The sequence below is a fragment of the Jaculus jaculus genome, chromosome 6 (genome assembly GCF_020740685.1).
Source record: "Jaculus jaculus isolate mJacJac1 chromosome 6, mJacJac1.mat.Y.cur, whole genome shotgun sequence".
Classification (NCBI taxonomy): domain Eukaryota; kingdom Metazoa; phylum Chordata; class Mammalia; order Rodentia; family Dipodidae; genus Jaculus; species Jaculus jaculus.
This window is the reverse complement of record NC_059107.1, coordinates 167,263,011-167,279,362: the sequence shown is the minus strand read 5'-3', so window position 1 is coordinate 167,279,362 and position 16,352 is coordinate 167,263,011. Positions and strand designations below refer to the sequence as shown.

Genomic DNA, 16,352 nt, shown 5'->3' with positions numbered 1-16,352 from the left:
GGAGCTTTGGGCAGTGTTTTTAACAATGATATGAGCCAGTGAACACGCAGAGGTTCAGAACTACAGCTGCAGAGAGAGGACGAGAGGAAACACCTTGGGGATGTCTGTCAGAAATATCACAGACTCATTATTTTTCTGGATTAATTTTGGTTACTGTGCGTTCATAGACCTTTACTTTGGGCGCTTTTGCCCACAGTTTAAGAAAGTCGAGATATTTGCTCAGATTGCTCCCATTCAGTATTCACAAACTGCAACAACCTGCGGGCCGCATGCCTCCCAAACCCGTCCTCCCTCACCTTAGCAGGCTGGTCTCTGGTAGGCCACCCGTTCTCCAGGCACCGCAATGGCCAGCCCGTACCCCACCTGGTCCTTCGGGCCCTCGCCGGACAACTCTATCCGGGGTCCTGGTGTGGTTGCGTAGCAGCCGCTGGGACGCGACCGAGTCGGTAAGTGAGCTCAGTCCCTCGTGAACCCTGAGCAGTTCCAAGGGCTGCAACAGCCGGGACGACGTTGGTGTCCATTTCCCGGGGCTCTCAGACCCTCAAGAGGCTGCATGTGAGGACGAAGCGGAGGGGAGTGGCTGGGCCCAGGTAATTGCCCCTCTAGGCCATCCGTGGGTCAGGGCCTAGCGGGAGCTGGACTGAGTTTGGACCCAGCCGTGCGTTCTGTAGTCTAACGAGAGTGGTGTTTAGGCATGGTGGGCAATCAGAAATGTTTGTCGTGTGAAGGAGAGCTTGACCCCCTGGATCGCGAGAACGACAGCCATTGAAGGTCTTTGAGAGTGGAGCGATAAGTTAGGTTTTGCTTTCAAATGCATCGCTCCCTCTGCAGGATAGAGGTGGAAGAGTCCAACTCTTCACCACAGACTCAGTTCCTGCCTGTGATAGCACAGTTGGGGAAACCCTATTTCTGTTTTCTGTCTGTTGACGGGTGTGCACACCTCTGTTCTGTCCGTTACTGCAGCAGAGTGAACCCACCTCTGCATCATCTGCTTATGGTGAAGTGTGTGAGTACGAGTTCCTGCTACTGTGTCGTTATTGTATTCTTTCTTTCTTTCTTTCTTTCTTTCTTTCTTTCTTTCTTTCTTTCTTTCTTTCTTTCTCTTCTTTTTTTTCGTGGTAGGGTCTCACTCTAGCCCAGGCTGACCTGGAATTCACTGTGGAGTCTCAGGGTGGCCTCGAACTCACGGCAGTCCTCCTACCTCTGCCTCCGTAGTGCTGGGATTAAAGGCGTGCGCCACCACGCCCAGCTTTAATAAATTAATTTTTAAAAAACTGGTTGGGAGGGCTGGAGGGATGGCTTAGCAGTTAAGGCACTTGCCCACAAAGCCAAAGGACCCAGTTTTTGTTTTTTTGAGGTAGGGTCTCACTCTAGCCCAGGCTGGCCTGGAATTCACTATGTCATCTCAGGGTGACCGCGAACTCACGGCGATTGTCCTACCTCTGCCTCTCAAGTGCTGGAATTAAAGGCGTTCACCACCATGCCCTGCTGTCATTGTATTATTTCTGTGTACCCTTTGCGCTCAAAATCTGGATTGTGGTACAATCTTAGTAATGTTTGCAGGCGTATTTGGGATGTTGAGGAGAGTGGAACAGGTTGAAGATGTTACATATGGGTGTTGAGATTGGGTGTTGGGAATGTCTTGTACATATGGGAATATAAGAAGCAACATTTGAGGTGAAAAGAACTAAAGTATTATTTATGTTTAACATGTAATGTGCTTGTGTGCTTTAGTCTCCTATTTACATACCTGGTAGCCAATTAGATGTCTGAAGCTGTGAGGGAAGTAGACTCTGTGTAGGCATAGTTTGGCATAACAGAGATTTAGGAGACACTTGAAACTATTAGAGGTTTTAAAATATCCCCTGAAGGGCTGGACAGAAGATTCAGCAGTTAAAGACACATGTTTGCAAAGTCTGACAGCTTGGGTTCAATACCCCAGTACCCATGTAAAGCCAGGTACACAAAGAGGCATGTGTGTCTGAAGTTTGTTTGCAGTGGCAATCAGACTGGCACACCTATATTCATTCCCTCCATTCTCATAAATAAATAAAATATTTTTTACATATCCTTTGCAAAAGAGGTTTAAGAGAGGCACATGTTGGAGGGGATATGATAGAGAATGGAATTTCAAAGGGGAAAGTGAGGGGGAGGGAGGGTATTACCATGGGATATTTTTTATAATCATGGAAGATGTTAATAAAAGTTGAGAATAAAATAAAATAAAAAATAAAAATTTTAAAAAAAGAGATGCCCATGTTGAGGAAGATAGAGACAGTGCTTATGGCACTAGGGTGGATAGTGAAAGGGAGATGGGCAGGAATGTGAGGCATCATTGACTAGTGTATGTCAGTCTGTTTCTACCAGTGACATGGCCACTGTTGTTTTGTTTCTCAAATAGAAAACTTGTATGTTGAACTTATAAGTCTTTAGCACAGCAGGTGGGAGGTGTGGCCTGAGCATACCTATAGTAGGAAGATGATAGGAGAATCTGTGAAAAGAAAGCTGTAGCCCTTAAGCTCAGCAGGTAACAGCAAAGTTGGTGCTGAATGGAGAAGGGTTTGTGTCCTTGGGCTCTCACTCATCAGCTTCTGTTCAGGAGGAAGAATTAGATTTGGTTGAGGGGACTTCTCTTGTCTAACAGCAGCCTCTTCTTTACTTTCCCAGACGTTGAAAAGACTCCGGGACTTGCTCTTGTCTACAGCCAGGAGCCAATGGCAGGAGACACAACCAAACCTTGTGATCTGGACCAAGAAAAATATGATGCCCATGACAATGTGAAGATCATCTGCCTAGGGGATAGTGCAGTGGGCAAATCCAAGTATGTTGGGAGATTAGGGGAGAAAGATCAGGCCCTGAGATATAGGTTGTTAGAAAAGTCCTCCAGAGATGCAGAGAGTCATGACTTCTGTAGACTGTTGAGAGAAGAGTCTTGGTTAGAGTCCAGGTGTGCATGGGGGAAAAGGAGATTATGACAAAACTGTACTGAGGTAGTGGGAATGAGTCAAAAGAACTAAGATTTTAGAGATTTTTTTTTTTTTTTTTAATGAGACCTGACAGAAGTTGTAGAATGGGTCACCCTGGAGACTATTGGAATATTCCAGAATAAGGAAGTGAAAAATGGACTGTGTTAAAGGATTGCTGGGGTAAGACATTGGCAATATAGAGAGAAAAGTGACAAGTTTAGTAAAGGTGGTATGGATGCTTTCTTGGAGGGATTCCTTGAGATCAAAATGCGTGGCTAGCAATGATTGCTTGTAATGACATTAAAGATTGGCTTATTTTTCTGACTTAAGTGCCTGCCTATCCACCCAGATATGGAACTCTCCACCTGAAGAGGTGAAGAGAACCTTTACAGTCTCCATGGGGCATCCTACATTTCACCCATGTGGGACTGGTGAGGGTACATGCCCATTTCTGCTTTCATGGGGTGAGGGTAGATTTGCTCCTGTCTAGATGTCTGTTAAACATTAAAGTGGGCTCCTAGCCTATCTCATTTTTTTAAATCCATGCAAAGTATATTCTCTTTTTAAAAAACTTTTTTGACAACTTCCATAATTACAGACAATAAACCCTGATAATTCCCTCCCCTCTGCCACTTTCCCCTTTACAAATCCACTCTCCATCATGTCTACTCCCCCTCTCAATTAGTCTCTCTTTTTTTTAAATTAGTCTCTTTTATTTTTATATCATCATTATTTCCTCCTGTTATGAGGGTCTTGTGTAGGTAACATTAGGCATTGTGGGGTCATGGATGTCAGGGCCAAATTGTATCTGGAAGATAGTGTTTTAGAGCTGGGCATGCATTGTAAACAGTCCTACCCTTCTTTTGACTCTCATATTCTTTCTGTCACCTCTTTTGCAATGGACTCTGAGCCTTGGAGAGTGCAATAGAGATGTTTCAATGCTGAATATTCCTCTGTCACTTCTTCTCAGTATTTTGGTGCCTTTTGAGTCATCCCAGTGGTCACCACCATCTGAAAAAAGGAGCTTCTCTAACCAAAAGTGAGAGTAGCATTAATATATGGGTAAGAACCTTAAGAAAAGTGCTTACAGAGCTAGAGATATCTTAGTGGTTAAGGTGTTTGCCTGCAAAGCCAAAGGACCTAGGTTCGATTCCCCAGGACCCACGTAAGCCAGGTACACAAGGTGGTGCATGCGTGTGGAGTTCATTTACAGCAGCTGACAGCCCTGGCATGCCATTCTCTCTCTCTTTATTGGCATTTTTTTTCTTTAAATTTCTCTCTCAAATAAATAAAATATCATTGAAAAAAAGAAAAGTTCTTACAGAGCAGTTTAGTAAACATAATATATGCATTCATCCAGACAACAGCAGGCATTACACCTCTAAGACTCATGACCTTCCTCGCCATAGGCTTTTGACTAGGTTTTCAGTACCAAGCATGTATTCCCTCCCATGGAGCAGGTCTTCAGTCCAATTAGAGAGTGGTTGGTTTTCCTCATAACAGACATGCCAATATTGCACCAATTGGGTCATTTGGCCTAGCTGACCAAACTTAATGCTTGCAATGTCCACTGTTGTTTATCACCGCTGATGACTTCTCTGTTCCCTAGGGCTGCATGCAGTGTAGCTTTTTCCAAGTTTCTGTCAACTGGTCTACAGGGAAGATGTTTTCCGCTCAGCTCCAGCTTGATTTCTCAGTGATCTTGCAGCCAAAGCATGTGGAGTCTTCACAATAGGGTCTTACCATCTATTTGTGGCCTACTTCATTTTCTAACCTTAAACACAGGTAGCTGTTAATAGGTCACTAAGGGCCTTACTGGTTTTAGGCCAGCTTCATGAATTTACATTTGCTTTCCTATCCCACACTCTCACGCTGGAGCTCTGCTGTAGTAGTTTGCAGTTGCTGTCATCTTCTCAACAGCATCCCATAGCATAAAAGTGAGAACTATGATCTCCTCAACAACATCTCATACAATAAAAGTGAGAGCAATGATTTCTTCAATAATATCCTATACAATAAGCAAGAATTAAAAATGTGTCTATTCTGGAGTTTAGAACTAATATAATGGACCAAAATGGCAGTTAAAGGGGAAGCCAATTATTGTTTTGATAACTTATAGATCTTTTGGGAATATGGCTTGGAAAGACATCCAAGGGAGGCCTCAGACTCACTGAGATCCTCTTACTTTAGCCTCTCAGGTGCTGGAATTAAAGGCATGTGCCGCCACACCCAGCCTAAAAAAATGTTTTTAAAATATTTATTGGCAATCCTCCCACCTCAGCCTCCCAAGTGCTGGAATTAAAGGTGTGCGCCACTACACCCGGCTTATTTATTTATTTACTTATGCTGTGCTAGTTTTTAGTATGTGAATCATAACTCCCAGTCAAAGGCCATTAGCTCTTATGTCTATTCATTGAGGTCATCTGTCTGCATAGCCTCAGTTCCAGAAAGATATTGAGGCCATACTGCCACCTTTATTTGTTTATTTATTTTGGTATTTTGACCAGCATAAGAATAAAGATGGAGCTACAGTTTCACCCATGGTGTTAAGTGGCAGCTGGAGTCTAATTATTTTCTTTCTCTTTGATCACCCTTAAAGCAGCTTCTGGTACTCTTTTGTGGAATTCAGTGCCTGTTCATGTTTCCTGAATTAATTCTAGCACTTGGGAGGCCGAGATAGAAGGACCTTAAAGTTGAAAGTTCAAGGCCAGCCTGAGACTATAGAGCAAGTTCCACATGAACATAGACTAGAATGAGACCATACCTTTAAAAAAAAGTGGCAAAAGCATCTGGCATTTGTTTTTCGTCACAAGAGGCTGTGGCACCCCCACACACATGTACAAATAAATAATTTTTAAAATAAAAATTCATGTGTGGGGGTGGAGCAGTTAAAAGTGTATATGCAAAGCACGCTGGTCTGGGTTTAGTTCCCCAGACCCATGTAAAGCCAGATGCATAAAGTGACACATACATCTATAAGTTGTTTGCAGTGGCAGGAGGCTGTGGTGTGCCCATTCATTCTCATTCTCATTTTCTCTCTCAACCTCATAAAGAAATATTTTAAAAATAAAGTGCAATTAAAAAAAATTAATTGCATTATAGTTAGAGAATGCAATTTTCTTATTTATTTATTTATTTGAGAGAGAGAAAGAGGCAGCTAGAAAGAGAGAGAGAGAGAGAATGGGCATGCCAGGGCCTCCAGCCACTGCAAACGAACTCCAGATGTGTGCGTCCTCTTGTACATCTGCCTAACGTGGGTCCTGGGGAATTGAGCCTCGAACCGGGATCTTTAGGCTTCACAGGCAAGTGCTTAACTGCTAAGCCATCTCTCCAGTCCGAGAATGCAATTTTAAAGATGTCTTTTGGAGGATGGTGGAGTTTTTGTTATTGTTGTGGTTTTTTGTTTGTTTATTTGGAAAAAAGATTTCAGGGATATCACTAGGTTCAGGGATATGTACTAAATTAAGCTTATTAATTGTGTTCACATTCTTGTATTCAAATACTGACTGGGTACCCTGTAGCTTTGCAAATCCCTAGACCATGGGATAGAGCAACAGACCAAGGCTTTGTAATCTATTCTGCTACATAGTCAGTTCTGATTGAGAGAAAATCATTAACATAAAATACCCACTATTTCAATGGGATTCTTTGTCAGTCAGAGAGGGAGAGATAGACAGGTGAATCTACTTATCTATTGTAAATAGAGTTGTTACTGGCAATCTTACTGCTCAGATGACATTTAAGCAAAGCCCTAATAATTTACAGTGCCTTAGGGAAATAGCTTTTGGATTGAAGATGTTGCTTTAATGGACTGTTTGGCCATCCATAAAGCAATGGTAATTGTGTACAGCAGTGTGTGAGATGGAAGTAATGAATCAGAGCCTCATATGGTCTGGTCTGTATATTCAGAATGACACCAGTGATTTGGCTGTGTGGGCTTACTATAATGGTGAGGCTCAGGTCACAGGCTTGACCTAGAAACTATGGCTGAAGATTCATCAGCAATGGGAGGCCACCAGTGGCTTCCAAGTTGTCAGCCTGGGAGTGGTAAAGTAGGGACGGAGAGAAGATAGGGATACTGCCTAATCTATGATCTTGTATGTTTCTCTTGCAGACTCATGGAGAGATTTCTTATGGATGGATTGTATCCTTCAAGGCTTGAAATTCCCCTTGTTCTTTTGGCTCTTCCCATTCCCGTGCATCTCAGCCTTCTATCCCTTCCTTTATACCATCAGCCCAATGAAGACAAATTGGTTTCCTTCACACTGGCTCCTCACTGGTTGACCCACACCACATCACAAAATCCAGGTTATTGGTGCTCGAGCTTACTTAAGTTTGGATTTCTACTAGGATAGGAAGGTAAGAAGATGGCAGATAGCACTTGGCCTGAATCAGATACCCTGGATTCAAAGCCTGCTTCATTTGCCGTAACTCTGACCTTGGACCAGTCACTTAATCTCTTACCTCAAAACTGGAGACACATAATATTTTAAGTTTGTAATATGAATAAACTTTATACAGTGTGAGATACCAGCTTCTCCTTCTATGTATGAACTATTGCATTTAGTTTGTTGCATTAGATTGTTTAGGTATGGAGTGAGGAACTTCCTAAAAAGCTTCCCAGGTAGATCCACTGAGAACTGTACATGAGAAGAACCCTGGAGCCTGTTATTCCCAGCTCTGGCCCCCAATGGCTGTGGCTGAAATCTAGATAGCATGCTCAAGCTATACCAGGTATTCTTTTTTTTAATTTTTTTTTTTTTTTTTTTAATTTGAGAGCCACAGACACAGAGAGAAAGACAGATAGAGGGAGAGAGAATGGGCGCGCCAGGGCTTCCAGCCTCTGCAAACGAACTCCAGACGCGTGCGCCCCCTTGTGCATCTGGCTAACGTGGGACCTGGGGAACTGAGCCTCGAACCGGGGTCCTTAGGCTTCACAGGCAAGCGCTTAACCGCTACGCCATCTCTCCAGCCCAATACCAGGCATTCTTGTAAGCCCACCCCACTAAACTGTCTAGCATATTGCAGCTTTGGAGGTATTGTTACTCAGACTTTTAAAAAATTTATTTATGGGCTGGGGAAAACAGCAGTTAAGGCATTTGCCTGCAAAGTGTAAGGATCCCTGTTCAATTCCCCAGGACCCACATAAGCCAGATGCACAGGGGGTGCATGCGTTGAGTTAGTTTGCTCTTGTGTGCCCATTCTCTCTTCCTCTCTGCGCCTCCCTCTCTCTCTTCTCTCTCTCTCTTGCCCTCCCTCTCTTTCAAATAAATAAAATATTTTTTAAATTTTTATTTAAAATTATTTATTTATGAGAAAGAGAGAGGTTACTCAGGCTTTTCGTTAGTATTTTCCACACAGGCAAACTTCAGGTTATGTACAACTTGTCAGCTGCCTGGCTTGTGGGTGATTTGTTTTTTTTCCATGAGGCAGTCATGCTTCTGCCTTGAGTTAGCTTTTTCTTTCTAGCCTACAGGTGTTCTGTCCATGGAGGAGTATAGGTATCCACAGTTGCATTTTCTAACTTTATAATGTTACTTAGGACAATTTGTAAAATCCTGTCCATGTTAACTCAGACTTAAGATGCCAGGGTCATGCCATTGAAGCAGATTTCTCTATAGAGTTCATCCAGTTTAAAATCTAACTCCATAAAGAAAAGGAAGGATTGCTGGGGCTAGAGAGATGGCTCAGCAGTTAAAGGTGCTTGCTTGCAAAGCTTGACAGCCTGGATTTGATCTTCCAGTACCCATGTTAAGCCAGATGCACAAAGTGGTACATGCATACAGTGGCAGGAGGCCTTGGTATGGCCATTCTTTAAATTATTATTTTATTTATTTATTTTTTATTTTTATTTATTTGAGAGCAACAGACACAGAGAGAAAGATAGATAGAGGGACAGAGAGAGAATGGGCGCGCCAGGGCTTCCAGCCTCTGCAAACGAACTCCAGACGCGTGCGCCCCCTTGTGCATCTGGCTAACATGGGACCTGGGGAACCGAGCCTCGAACTGGGGTCCTTAGGCTTCACAGGCAAGCGCTTAACCGCTAAGCCATCTCTCCAGCCCTGGTATGGCCATTCTTTCTCTCTGTCTTAATAAATATAATCTTTAAAGGTCAGGAGAAGAAAAGGAAGAACAAGGGCTGAGAGGATGGCCCAGCAGTGAAGGAGCTTGCTTGCAAAGCCTGCCAACCCCAAGTCCAACTCACCAGCCACCCACATAGCCAGATGCACATAGTGGCACAAGTATCTGTTGTTCATTTGCAGTGGCAAAAGACCCTGGTGCACTCATACACACACACGTTTATAGATGAGTTGTTTTTTTTTTTTTTAATTGGATGAAAGAGAGAAAGAGAAGGCTTTCACCAGGGCCTCCGGCTCCAGCAAACAAATTCAAGATGCATGTGCTGCTATGTGCATCTGGCTTATGTGGATCCTAGGTATTTGAACCTAGGTCCTTTGGCTTTGCAGGCAAGTGCATTAACCACTAAGCCATCTCTCCAGCCCTAACTAACTTTTTAAGGAAGAACAGAAACAGGAGGAGCATCACCAGGAGTTCTAGGCCAGTCTGGATTATACAGTGAGTTACAGGCTACCATAGCTACAAAGTGAGGATGTTTCTCAAAAAACCAAAACAAAAAAATTAAGGAAGAATTGGGCCTATCACACAGACATTACCCCACACACACACCATTTTTTACCTTTACTTTTATTCACCTTTCCTCTTTAACCTGCATGCAGTCAGCCACAGCAGCTGTCCACATATGCCCTGACTCTTTATAAGCACACGGCCACAGTGGACGGCAAGACCATTCTTGTGGGTGAGTAGCATGGACTCAGGCCAAGTGAGCCTTAGTGGAGGTGGAAGTAGAAGAGGAGGCTCATGGGAGGGAAAAGAGGAGAGAAGGGAGGAAAATAGAGTAGTCAGGGAGCATAGAAGGAGGTACACAGGCCAAAAAAAAGTATCAAGTACAGGGTTTAGAAAAGCAAACATTAGGAGACTACCTACCAGAGGGAGAAGGAATAAAGAGGACTGTGACCAGATAGTAGGTGTCCTTATTGCAGGGACTGTCATTGAACCAGTATGAAGAAATAGCATCTGTGGCCTGAACATCATCTCATATACTTTCATGAGACCAGAACCCCCTCCTTTGCCAGGCCACATATGTCACCTGACTGTCCACCATGTGTGGTCACCACACATGGGAATTTAGAACTTGGAGGGCTCTGCATTTTAAGTGTGAGGGCAAGGAGCACCTACCTTCTGCTTCCTGGGACTCCTTGTCTGCATTGATCTTCCTCTTGGCCTTATGTCCTCCTGTATACAACAGTGCATTCACACCTCTCACACTACATACATGTTTCATGTCTCTACATAGAGACCTGCACAGAAATGCTTGGGCTGTGTGGGTTCCTGCCCTCTGGCCCTATCAGGCAGTCAAAGCTGTGTTCATGTTGCAGACTTCTGGGATACGGCAGGCCAGGAGCGGTTCCAGAGCATGCATGCTTCCTACTACCACAAGGCCCACGCCTGCATCATGGTATGAGACCATCTGGGGGGTAAACAGAGGCACTGGGTAGTTCTGGCCTGAAAGGTAAAGGGACAGGGCCTTATCAGTCTTGGACACTACTACCAAACCTGGATGTTACAGGAGGGGGACCAAGGCCACCCACATTCTGTACCCCAGAGCTTTGAAGTGAAAACAAGCCAGGTGATGTATTCTTAGGTGGGAGCAAGTAAAAGAAAGGTGAAGGAACTTAGGACTCAGCCGCAGATGTATTACTGGCTAAGACAAGACCACAGCCCCTCCCCTGGTGCAGCAAACCCACCAGAGAAGTTCCCTGTTACCTGCCACTTCTGAAGGGCCTTTTCTCCTCAGACCAGCCCTCACCTCCCCCCTAGTTTCATACTGCTGTTTATCCCCAGGATTTTACCCAGTGGCCAAGGGTAGTAGGCTCTGCAGAAGTACCTGAAATGCAGTGTTCATAGGGTTCAAGTGAGAGCTTGTGGAAATAGGTCCTAGGAGCTCCGGCCTGTGACCCACCCCCCACCCCAGGATCATTTCCCAGGCTACCAGTCTTAGATACTGTGGAGGAACATGTTTTTCTTTTGACTCACAAAACGTTTTTGTGAATACCAAGTATCTATAACACATTAATACATCCAGTCAACAGACTAGTTTGAGGTTCGGTCTGGTTTGGTTTTGGTACTGGGGAGTGTGCTGCTAAACTGCACCCCAGCCGAATGATACCTAACAGTTGTCATATAGTAAAAACTTTAGTCGTTCATACTTCTTAGAATAGCATTCAAGCTCTTACACAAAATCCAAAACATGATGGCACCAAAAACAAAAAAGTTTCGTGCTGTGTCAGGAATCCATAGTGTCTGTGTTCTCACCAAGCTGGGTTGCAGGCATCTCTGGCAACAAACTAAGCCATAAGCAGGTAGTGCTATGTGTGTCTCCTCAAATACTTTGTTGTATGGGTTAATGTGGACTTCTCACAGACTGGCAGCCAGATCTCAGAACTGAGTACCTAAGTAGAGAACCTAGTGGAAGTTATATTGCTCTTGGTCTAGGTCTGTAAGTCACATAACCTCACTCTGACCATAATCACAAAGGGAGGAAAAAAGTGCTGTATCTCTGATAAAAGCACATAGTGCTTATAAGTTGCCACCATTGATGGCATACAAGTCTGCCCTGACACTTGGTATTAGTTGGCATCACTCATTTTCCTGTCCCTATCTCCTAAATGTGCATGACCACATTGCCTTTGCCGTGAATTATTTTCACTTTATCCATAAAGAGCAGTAACAAAAAAGAACTGGTCTGTTTTACTCACTGCTCCCACTTAGCTGTCCCCTCAACTCTTCTCAGTTTATATTCCCATTCACTAGAAATGTTGTTCATGGTTCAGTTCCTGCTTAGATGCCACCACCTCCAGCAGCCTCCTCTGATGTTCCTCAGTTGCTCTTTCCTGTATGCATCCACAGGACTCTGACCACATTAGTATATGGACTAACTTGTGTGCATGTGCAAGCTGCCTGCAGGGGCTTACTAGCCAGTGAGAGGGTACAGGAAGGGTCTCATCTCCTGCTCCTCTTAAAAACAAAAACCCTTGAGAAGTTTCAATTTTTTAAATTTGAATAGTAAAATAAAAGAGGATGTGAGGTAAGGCAAATGGACAATGTAGCCCCAGAAGTCTGACCCCCTCCCCCTGAAACAGGAAAATCAACATGAGCCCTTTCAGTCTCAGTCCTGCTCCGGCATTTGACATTGGAGTGTACCTCTTTTCCTTCTGTGAGTGACTTCCTGCCTGTGATGCTTGTCCATTGGTTTCTCTTAAGTTATCCTCTGAAGGTGTTAGTCTCAGTTGACTCTTACCTGCTTGGGTGTGTGTCATCTAGTGATGGAGTACAGAAACACCGATACACCTGAACTGTTGTCTTCTGCCCTTTGTAGGTGTTTGATGTACAGAGGAAAGTCACCTATAAGAACTTGAGCACCTGGTACACAGAACTTCGGGAGTTCAGGCCAGCAATCCCATGCATCCTGGTGGCAAATAAAATCGATGGTGGGGCTATTTTGCACCTGGGTGATAGTAGTTTCTGGGTACCCATCACTGTACATTCCCTCCTTTCCTGGGATGGGCAAACTTCAGTCATTTTTCTTCCCAGTGAAAATTTCAAAAGTACCAACCTGTCCTCCCAGGATTCAGATCCTGAAATCTGTTGAGGATACATTCCCTAATTGTTCCATCCCCACTTTCTGACACAGAGCCTCTTGATCCTCCCTCCAAATCCCTTCTCCCTTTCTCTGGATGGACAGGCCAATGCCATACTTCTCTCTGCAGCAGACATACAGATGACTCAAAAAAACTTCAGTTTTGCCAAGAAGTTCTCCCTGCCTCTGTACTTTGTCTCAGCTGCCGATGGTACCAATGTCGTGAAGGTAATGACACTGTAGAGGCAGTCTGTTAAGGTGGGTTATGGCTACTGAAGTTATAGGAAGGCTGGAAAGAAAGGGACCAAGAGGATAGGGCCACTGAGTGGCTGGGTATAACCACAAGGCTGGTGGGACTGCAATGGATGAAATAAAAGTCTGTTGAATACATGGGATCAGGATGACAGTAGGAAGGTTCATTGAGTGGTAAGCCTGCAAATTTTAAGGGTAGGGCCCTTGGCCCTCTGACCACTGCTACACATTGCTCCCACCATTTCCACCTCACCTTCAGCTCTTCAATGATGCAATTCGATTAGCTGTGGCTTATAAACAAACTTCCCAGGACTTCATGGATGAGGTTTTACAGGAGCTTGAGGTAGGTCAGACCCAGTTTTGAATGGGACAGGAAAAGTAGGTCTCTTTAAGAATGTGGAATATAACCCAATATAATTGTCTTTGCATGCCTTTGCCACCCTATGTACCTCAGAGTTATAGTTAAGCAAATTCAGGACTAGGCCTCACCTGTGACCTTATTCACAGAACTTCAAGTTGGAGCAGAAGGAGGAGGATACACCAGATCAAGAGAACAGTGACAGAATCAAGACTTCATCCCCCTCGTGATCAGAGAATAGCCTTGCATAACTGACTTGGGATGTGGGGAGCCTTTTGTAGTACCCCTATATCTCTGATCGGAGAGCCTCTCCAAGCCACCCCAGTTTGACATCCTGTATGTCCTGTGGCACAAGATGAGGTCAGCACTAGCACAGTGAGCAGGTATGAGATCCTACCAGCCTCCTTGCAGCGGAGTGAAAGATGAGCGTATGATATCTCCCAAGCACAACTGAAGCCTGACCATGGATCTGGGAACATGCTTGTCCAATTCTTCAATAGGCAGACATTTAGGTATTTGTGGGCTTTTCCCAAAAATCTGAATTCAGGGACTATTCCTTGCACTCTTATCAAGATAATGATTGCTAAGCTGACTCCCCTGTTCACCTGCAGAATATTTGAGGCTTCTGTTCTTTTATCCTCCTTCAGTCTACTAACCAATTTTTGGGAAGGTAATTGCACATTTCAGTGTTTGTGTATTTATTAAGCACCAGCTTTTCATGAGCTCTTCTGAGTCAGGCCAAGATTATATGAACAGGTTTGCATTACAGTTAAGTAAAAAACAAGACAGGTCTAACTTATCTAATCATGAACAGGTATTATTATTGGTTGACAACAGGCCATATGTGCTATAGGAACCTGCATTTGTATCATAAGAAGTTGGTCTACAGAACACCTTTAAAAACCTCCCTGTCAGCATAGGAAGTTTTCCTCCATTTCTCTAGGACAAGTTTTAACACTGAACCTCCTGTGAGTGGCTAAGAACTATACAGGAAGAACTAGCCCACCTCCCCTCGTCCCCTGCTAATTACCTGCAGCTTGCTAGTATGTATTTATGATCATCTTGTGCATCATTTGCATTGTTTTTATATTTTGTTTATATACTTTCCTTTTTTATAATAAAGATTATATGAACATGAAGAAATCTATGTGCTTTTGTTGGTCTGCAGTGTGCAAAGACCAAAACATAGCCCATCAATCACGTTAATGAGGAAAGGATGCCTTGATCTGCCATGGGGTAACTCAGATTAACTCTTCTTTTAATTTAATTTATGTATTTTTAGAGTGCAAGAGAGAAAGAGGCAATTAGAGAGTGAATGGGCACACCAGAGCCTCCAGCCACTGTAAATGAACTCCAGACACATGCACCACCATGTCTGGCCAATGTAGGTACTGGGGAAGCAAACCTGGGTTCTTAGGCTTCACAAGCAAGTGCCTTAACCACTAAACAATCTCTCCAGTCCTCGGGTTAACACTTGATTACTAGAGACCATTTCAGTAGAATTTGGGTTTTTTTTGTTGTTGTTGTTGTTGTTTCTTTCTTTTTTTGTTTTTTAATTTTTATTAGCATTTTCCATGATTATAAAAAAAAAATCCCATGGCAATTCCCTCCCTCCCCCCACACACTTTCCCCTTTGAAATTCCATTCTCCATCATATTACCTCCCCATCACAGTCATTGTACTTGCATATATACAATAGCAACCTATTAAGTACCCTCCTCCCTTCCTTTCTCTTCCCTTTATGTCTCCTTTTTAACTTACTGGCCTCTGCTACTAAGTATTTTCATTCTCACGCAGAAGCCCAGAGCTACACTCTAGCCCAGTAGTTTTTTTGTTGTTGAGATAGGCTTCACATCTTTAAAAATGCACACGTAGGGGCTGGAGAGATGGATAAGTGATTAAAGGCACTTGATTGCAATGCCTGACGGCCTAGGTTTGATTCCACAGTATACACGGAAAGCCAGACACACAATGTGGCACATGTATCTGGAGTTTTTTGCAGTGGCAAGAGGCACTGGCATACCGATTCTTTCCCTTCCACTCTCTACCTTTCTCTGTCATGTAAGTAAATTTAAAAACTTTAAATGCACAAGTACTGATTTTACATAGTTGCTTTGCATCAGGCTGCCTAGAAGCAGAGCCTGTAAAAGGAGTTTTTAGATGATTTACTAGGGCTGTTTTCTCAGATGAGTGAGGACAGCAGAGGAGTTGAAAAGCTAAACAAGGTTGTAGTCTCAGCTGAAGGCCAGCTCTTTTGCCACATCCAATCCCAAGAAACTTCTGGAGGACAAACTGCCCCAATTCCATCCTGTCTCAAGATCAGAGAGTCTCTGGTTTCCGTCAGCAAGATATATGAGGTGGAGAAGACAGCTTGTAACCTTCAGGACAAAATAATTCTGTTTGAGCTCAGACACTTCTCTGAAGAAAAAGGCAGCTATGCATTCACCTATCAATGCTTGGAGCAATTGAGGGATAGATGCCCAAGCAAGTTCCAACAGCAGCCACATACACATACAGTTTTCCCACATTTAGATTGCTCAGATCTGTCTGCTTCAGTAGTTAATTCCAACCAGGAAAACTTCCTCAGGATTCTGACTCACCACAAATTCCCAGGAAGTACAGAAAAGAGTGAGTAGAAGAGAAAAAGCAGAGCTGCTAGGGCTGTAGTTGGGCCCTCCTGGAAACAAAAATATCTCCCTACCACCATCTTCTGGCTGGCATTTTTCTTTTTAAAAAAAGATTTATTATTTGGGAGAGAGGAAAAATAGCAGAGAAAGAGACAGAGAGAGAATGGACACAACAGGGCCTCTACCTACTGCAAACAAACTAGACACATGCTCCACCTTGTGCATCTGGCTTATGTGGGTACTAGGGAATCAAACCTGGGTCCTTAGGCTTCATGGGCAAGTGCTTTAACTACTAAGCCATCTCTGGCATTTTTCTGGCCTAGGTCATTGGCCTGGTGGGTAGATCCCTCTCCTCCTATCTGAAGGGTTTGTGCTTAGAGCTGAGTGGACAAGCATCTGAACAGCACCCAATCACCTGAGTACCAAATGCA

The 16,352-nt window shown here is 43.8% G+C and overlaps 1 protein-coding gene across 6 annotated transcripts; it reads left to right on the top strand.

Annotated features, from left to right (window-relative positions):
* Positions 1–390: 390 nt before the first annotated feature.
* Rabl2b (RAB, member of RAS oncogene family like 2B) lies at positions 391–14,437 on the top strand. Of its 6 annotated transcripts, none has more exons than XM_045153277.1 (9): positions 391–446; positions 2,668–2,821; positions 7,081–7,110; positions 9,704–9,783; positions 10,424–10,503; positions 12,424–12,535; positions 12,815–12,912; positions 13,196–13,279; positions 13,444–14,437. In XM_045153277.1, exons 2-9 carry the CDS (start codon positions 2,715–2,717, stop codon positions 13,522–13,524), a joined length of 672 nt encoding a protein of 223 aa, XP_045009212.1. In that variant the 5' UTR covers positions 391–446; positions 2,668–2,714; the 3' UTR covers positions 13,525–14,437. The 6 variants fall into 6 exon arrangements, 5 of the variants coding, with proteins under 5 accessions (XP_045009212.1, XP_045009213.1, XP_004650488.1 ...); XM_045153278.1 differs by lacking the exon at positions 391–446 and adding an exon at positions 455–590 and having other exon boundaries at positions 12,818–12,912; XM_004650431.2 differs by lacking the exon at positions 391–446 and adding an exon at positions 455–590.
* Positions 14,438–16,352: the final 1,915 nt, after the last annotated feature.

Coding starts and splice junctions, on each gene's coding strand:
- Rabl2b (XM_045153277.1), top strand. CDS start 2,715: ATGGCAGGAGACACAACCAAACCTTGTGATCTGGACCAAGAAAAATAT. Junction 9,784..10,423: donor CGGCAAGACCATTCTTGTGG/GTGAGTAGCATG, acceptor TTCATGTTGCAG/ACTTCTGGGATACGGCAGGC. Junction 10,504..12,423: donor AGGCCCACGCCTGCATCATG/GTATGAGACCAT, acceptor TGCCCTTTGTAG/GTGTTTGATGTACAGAGGAA.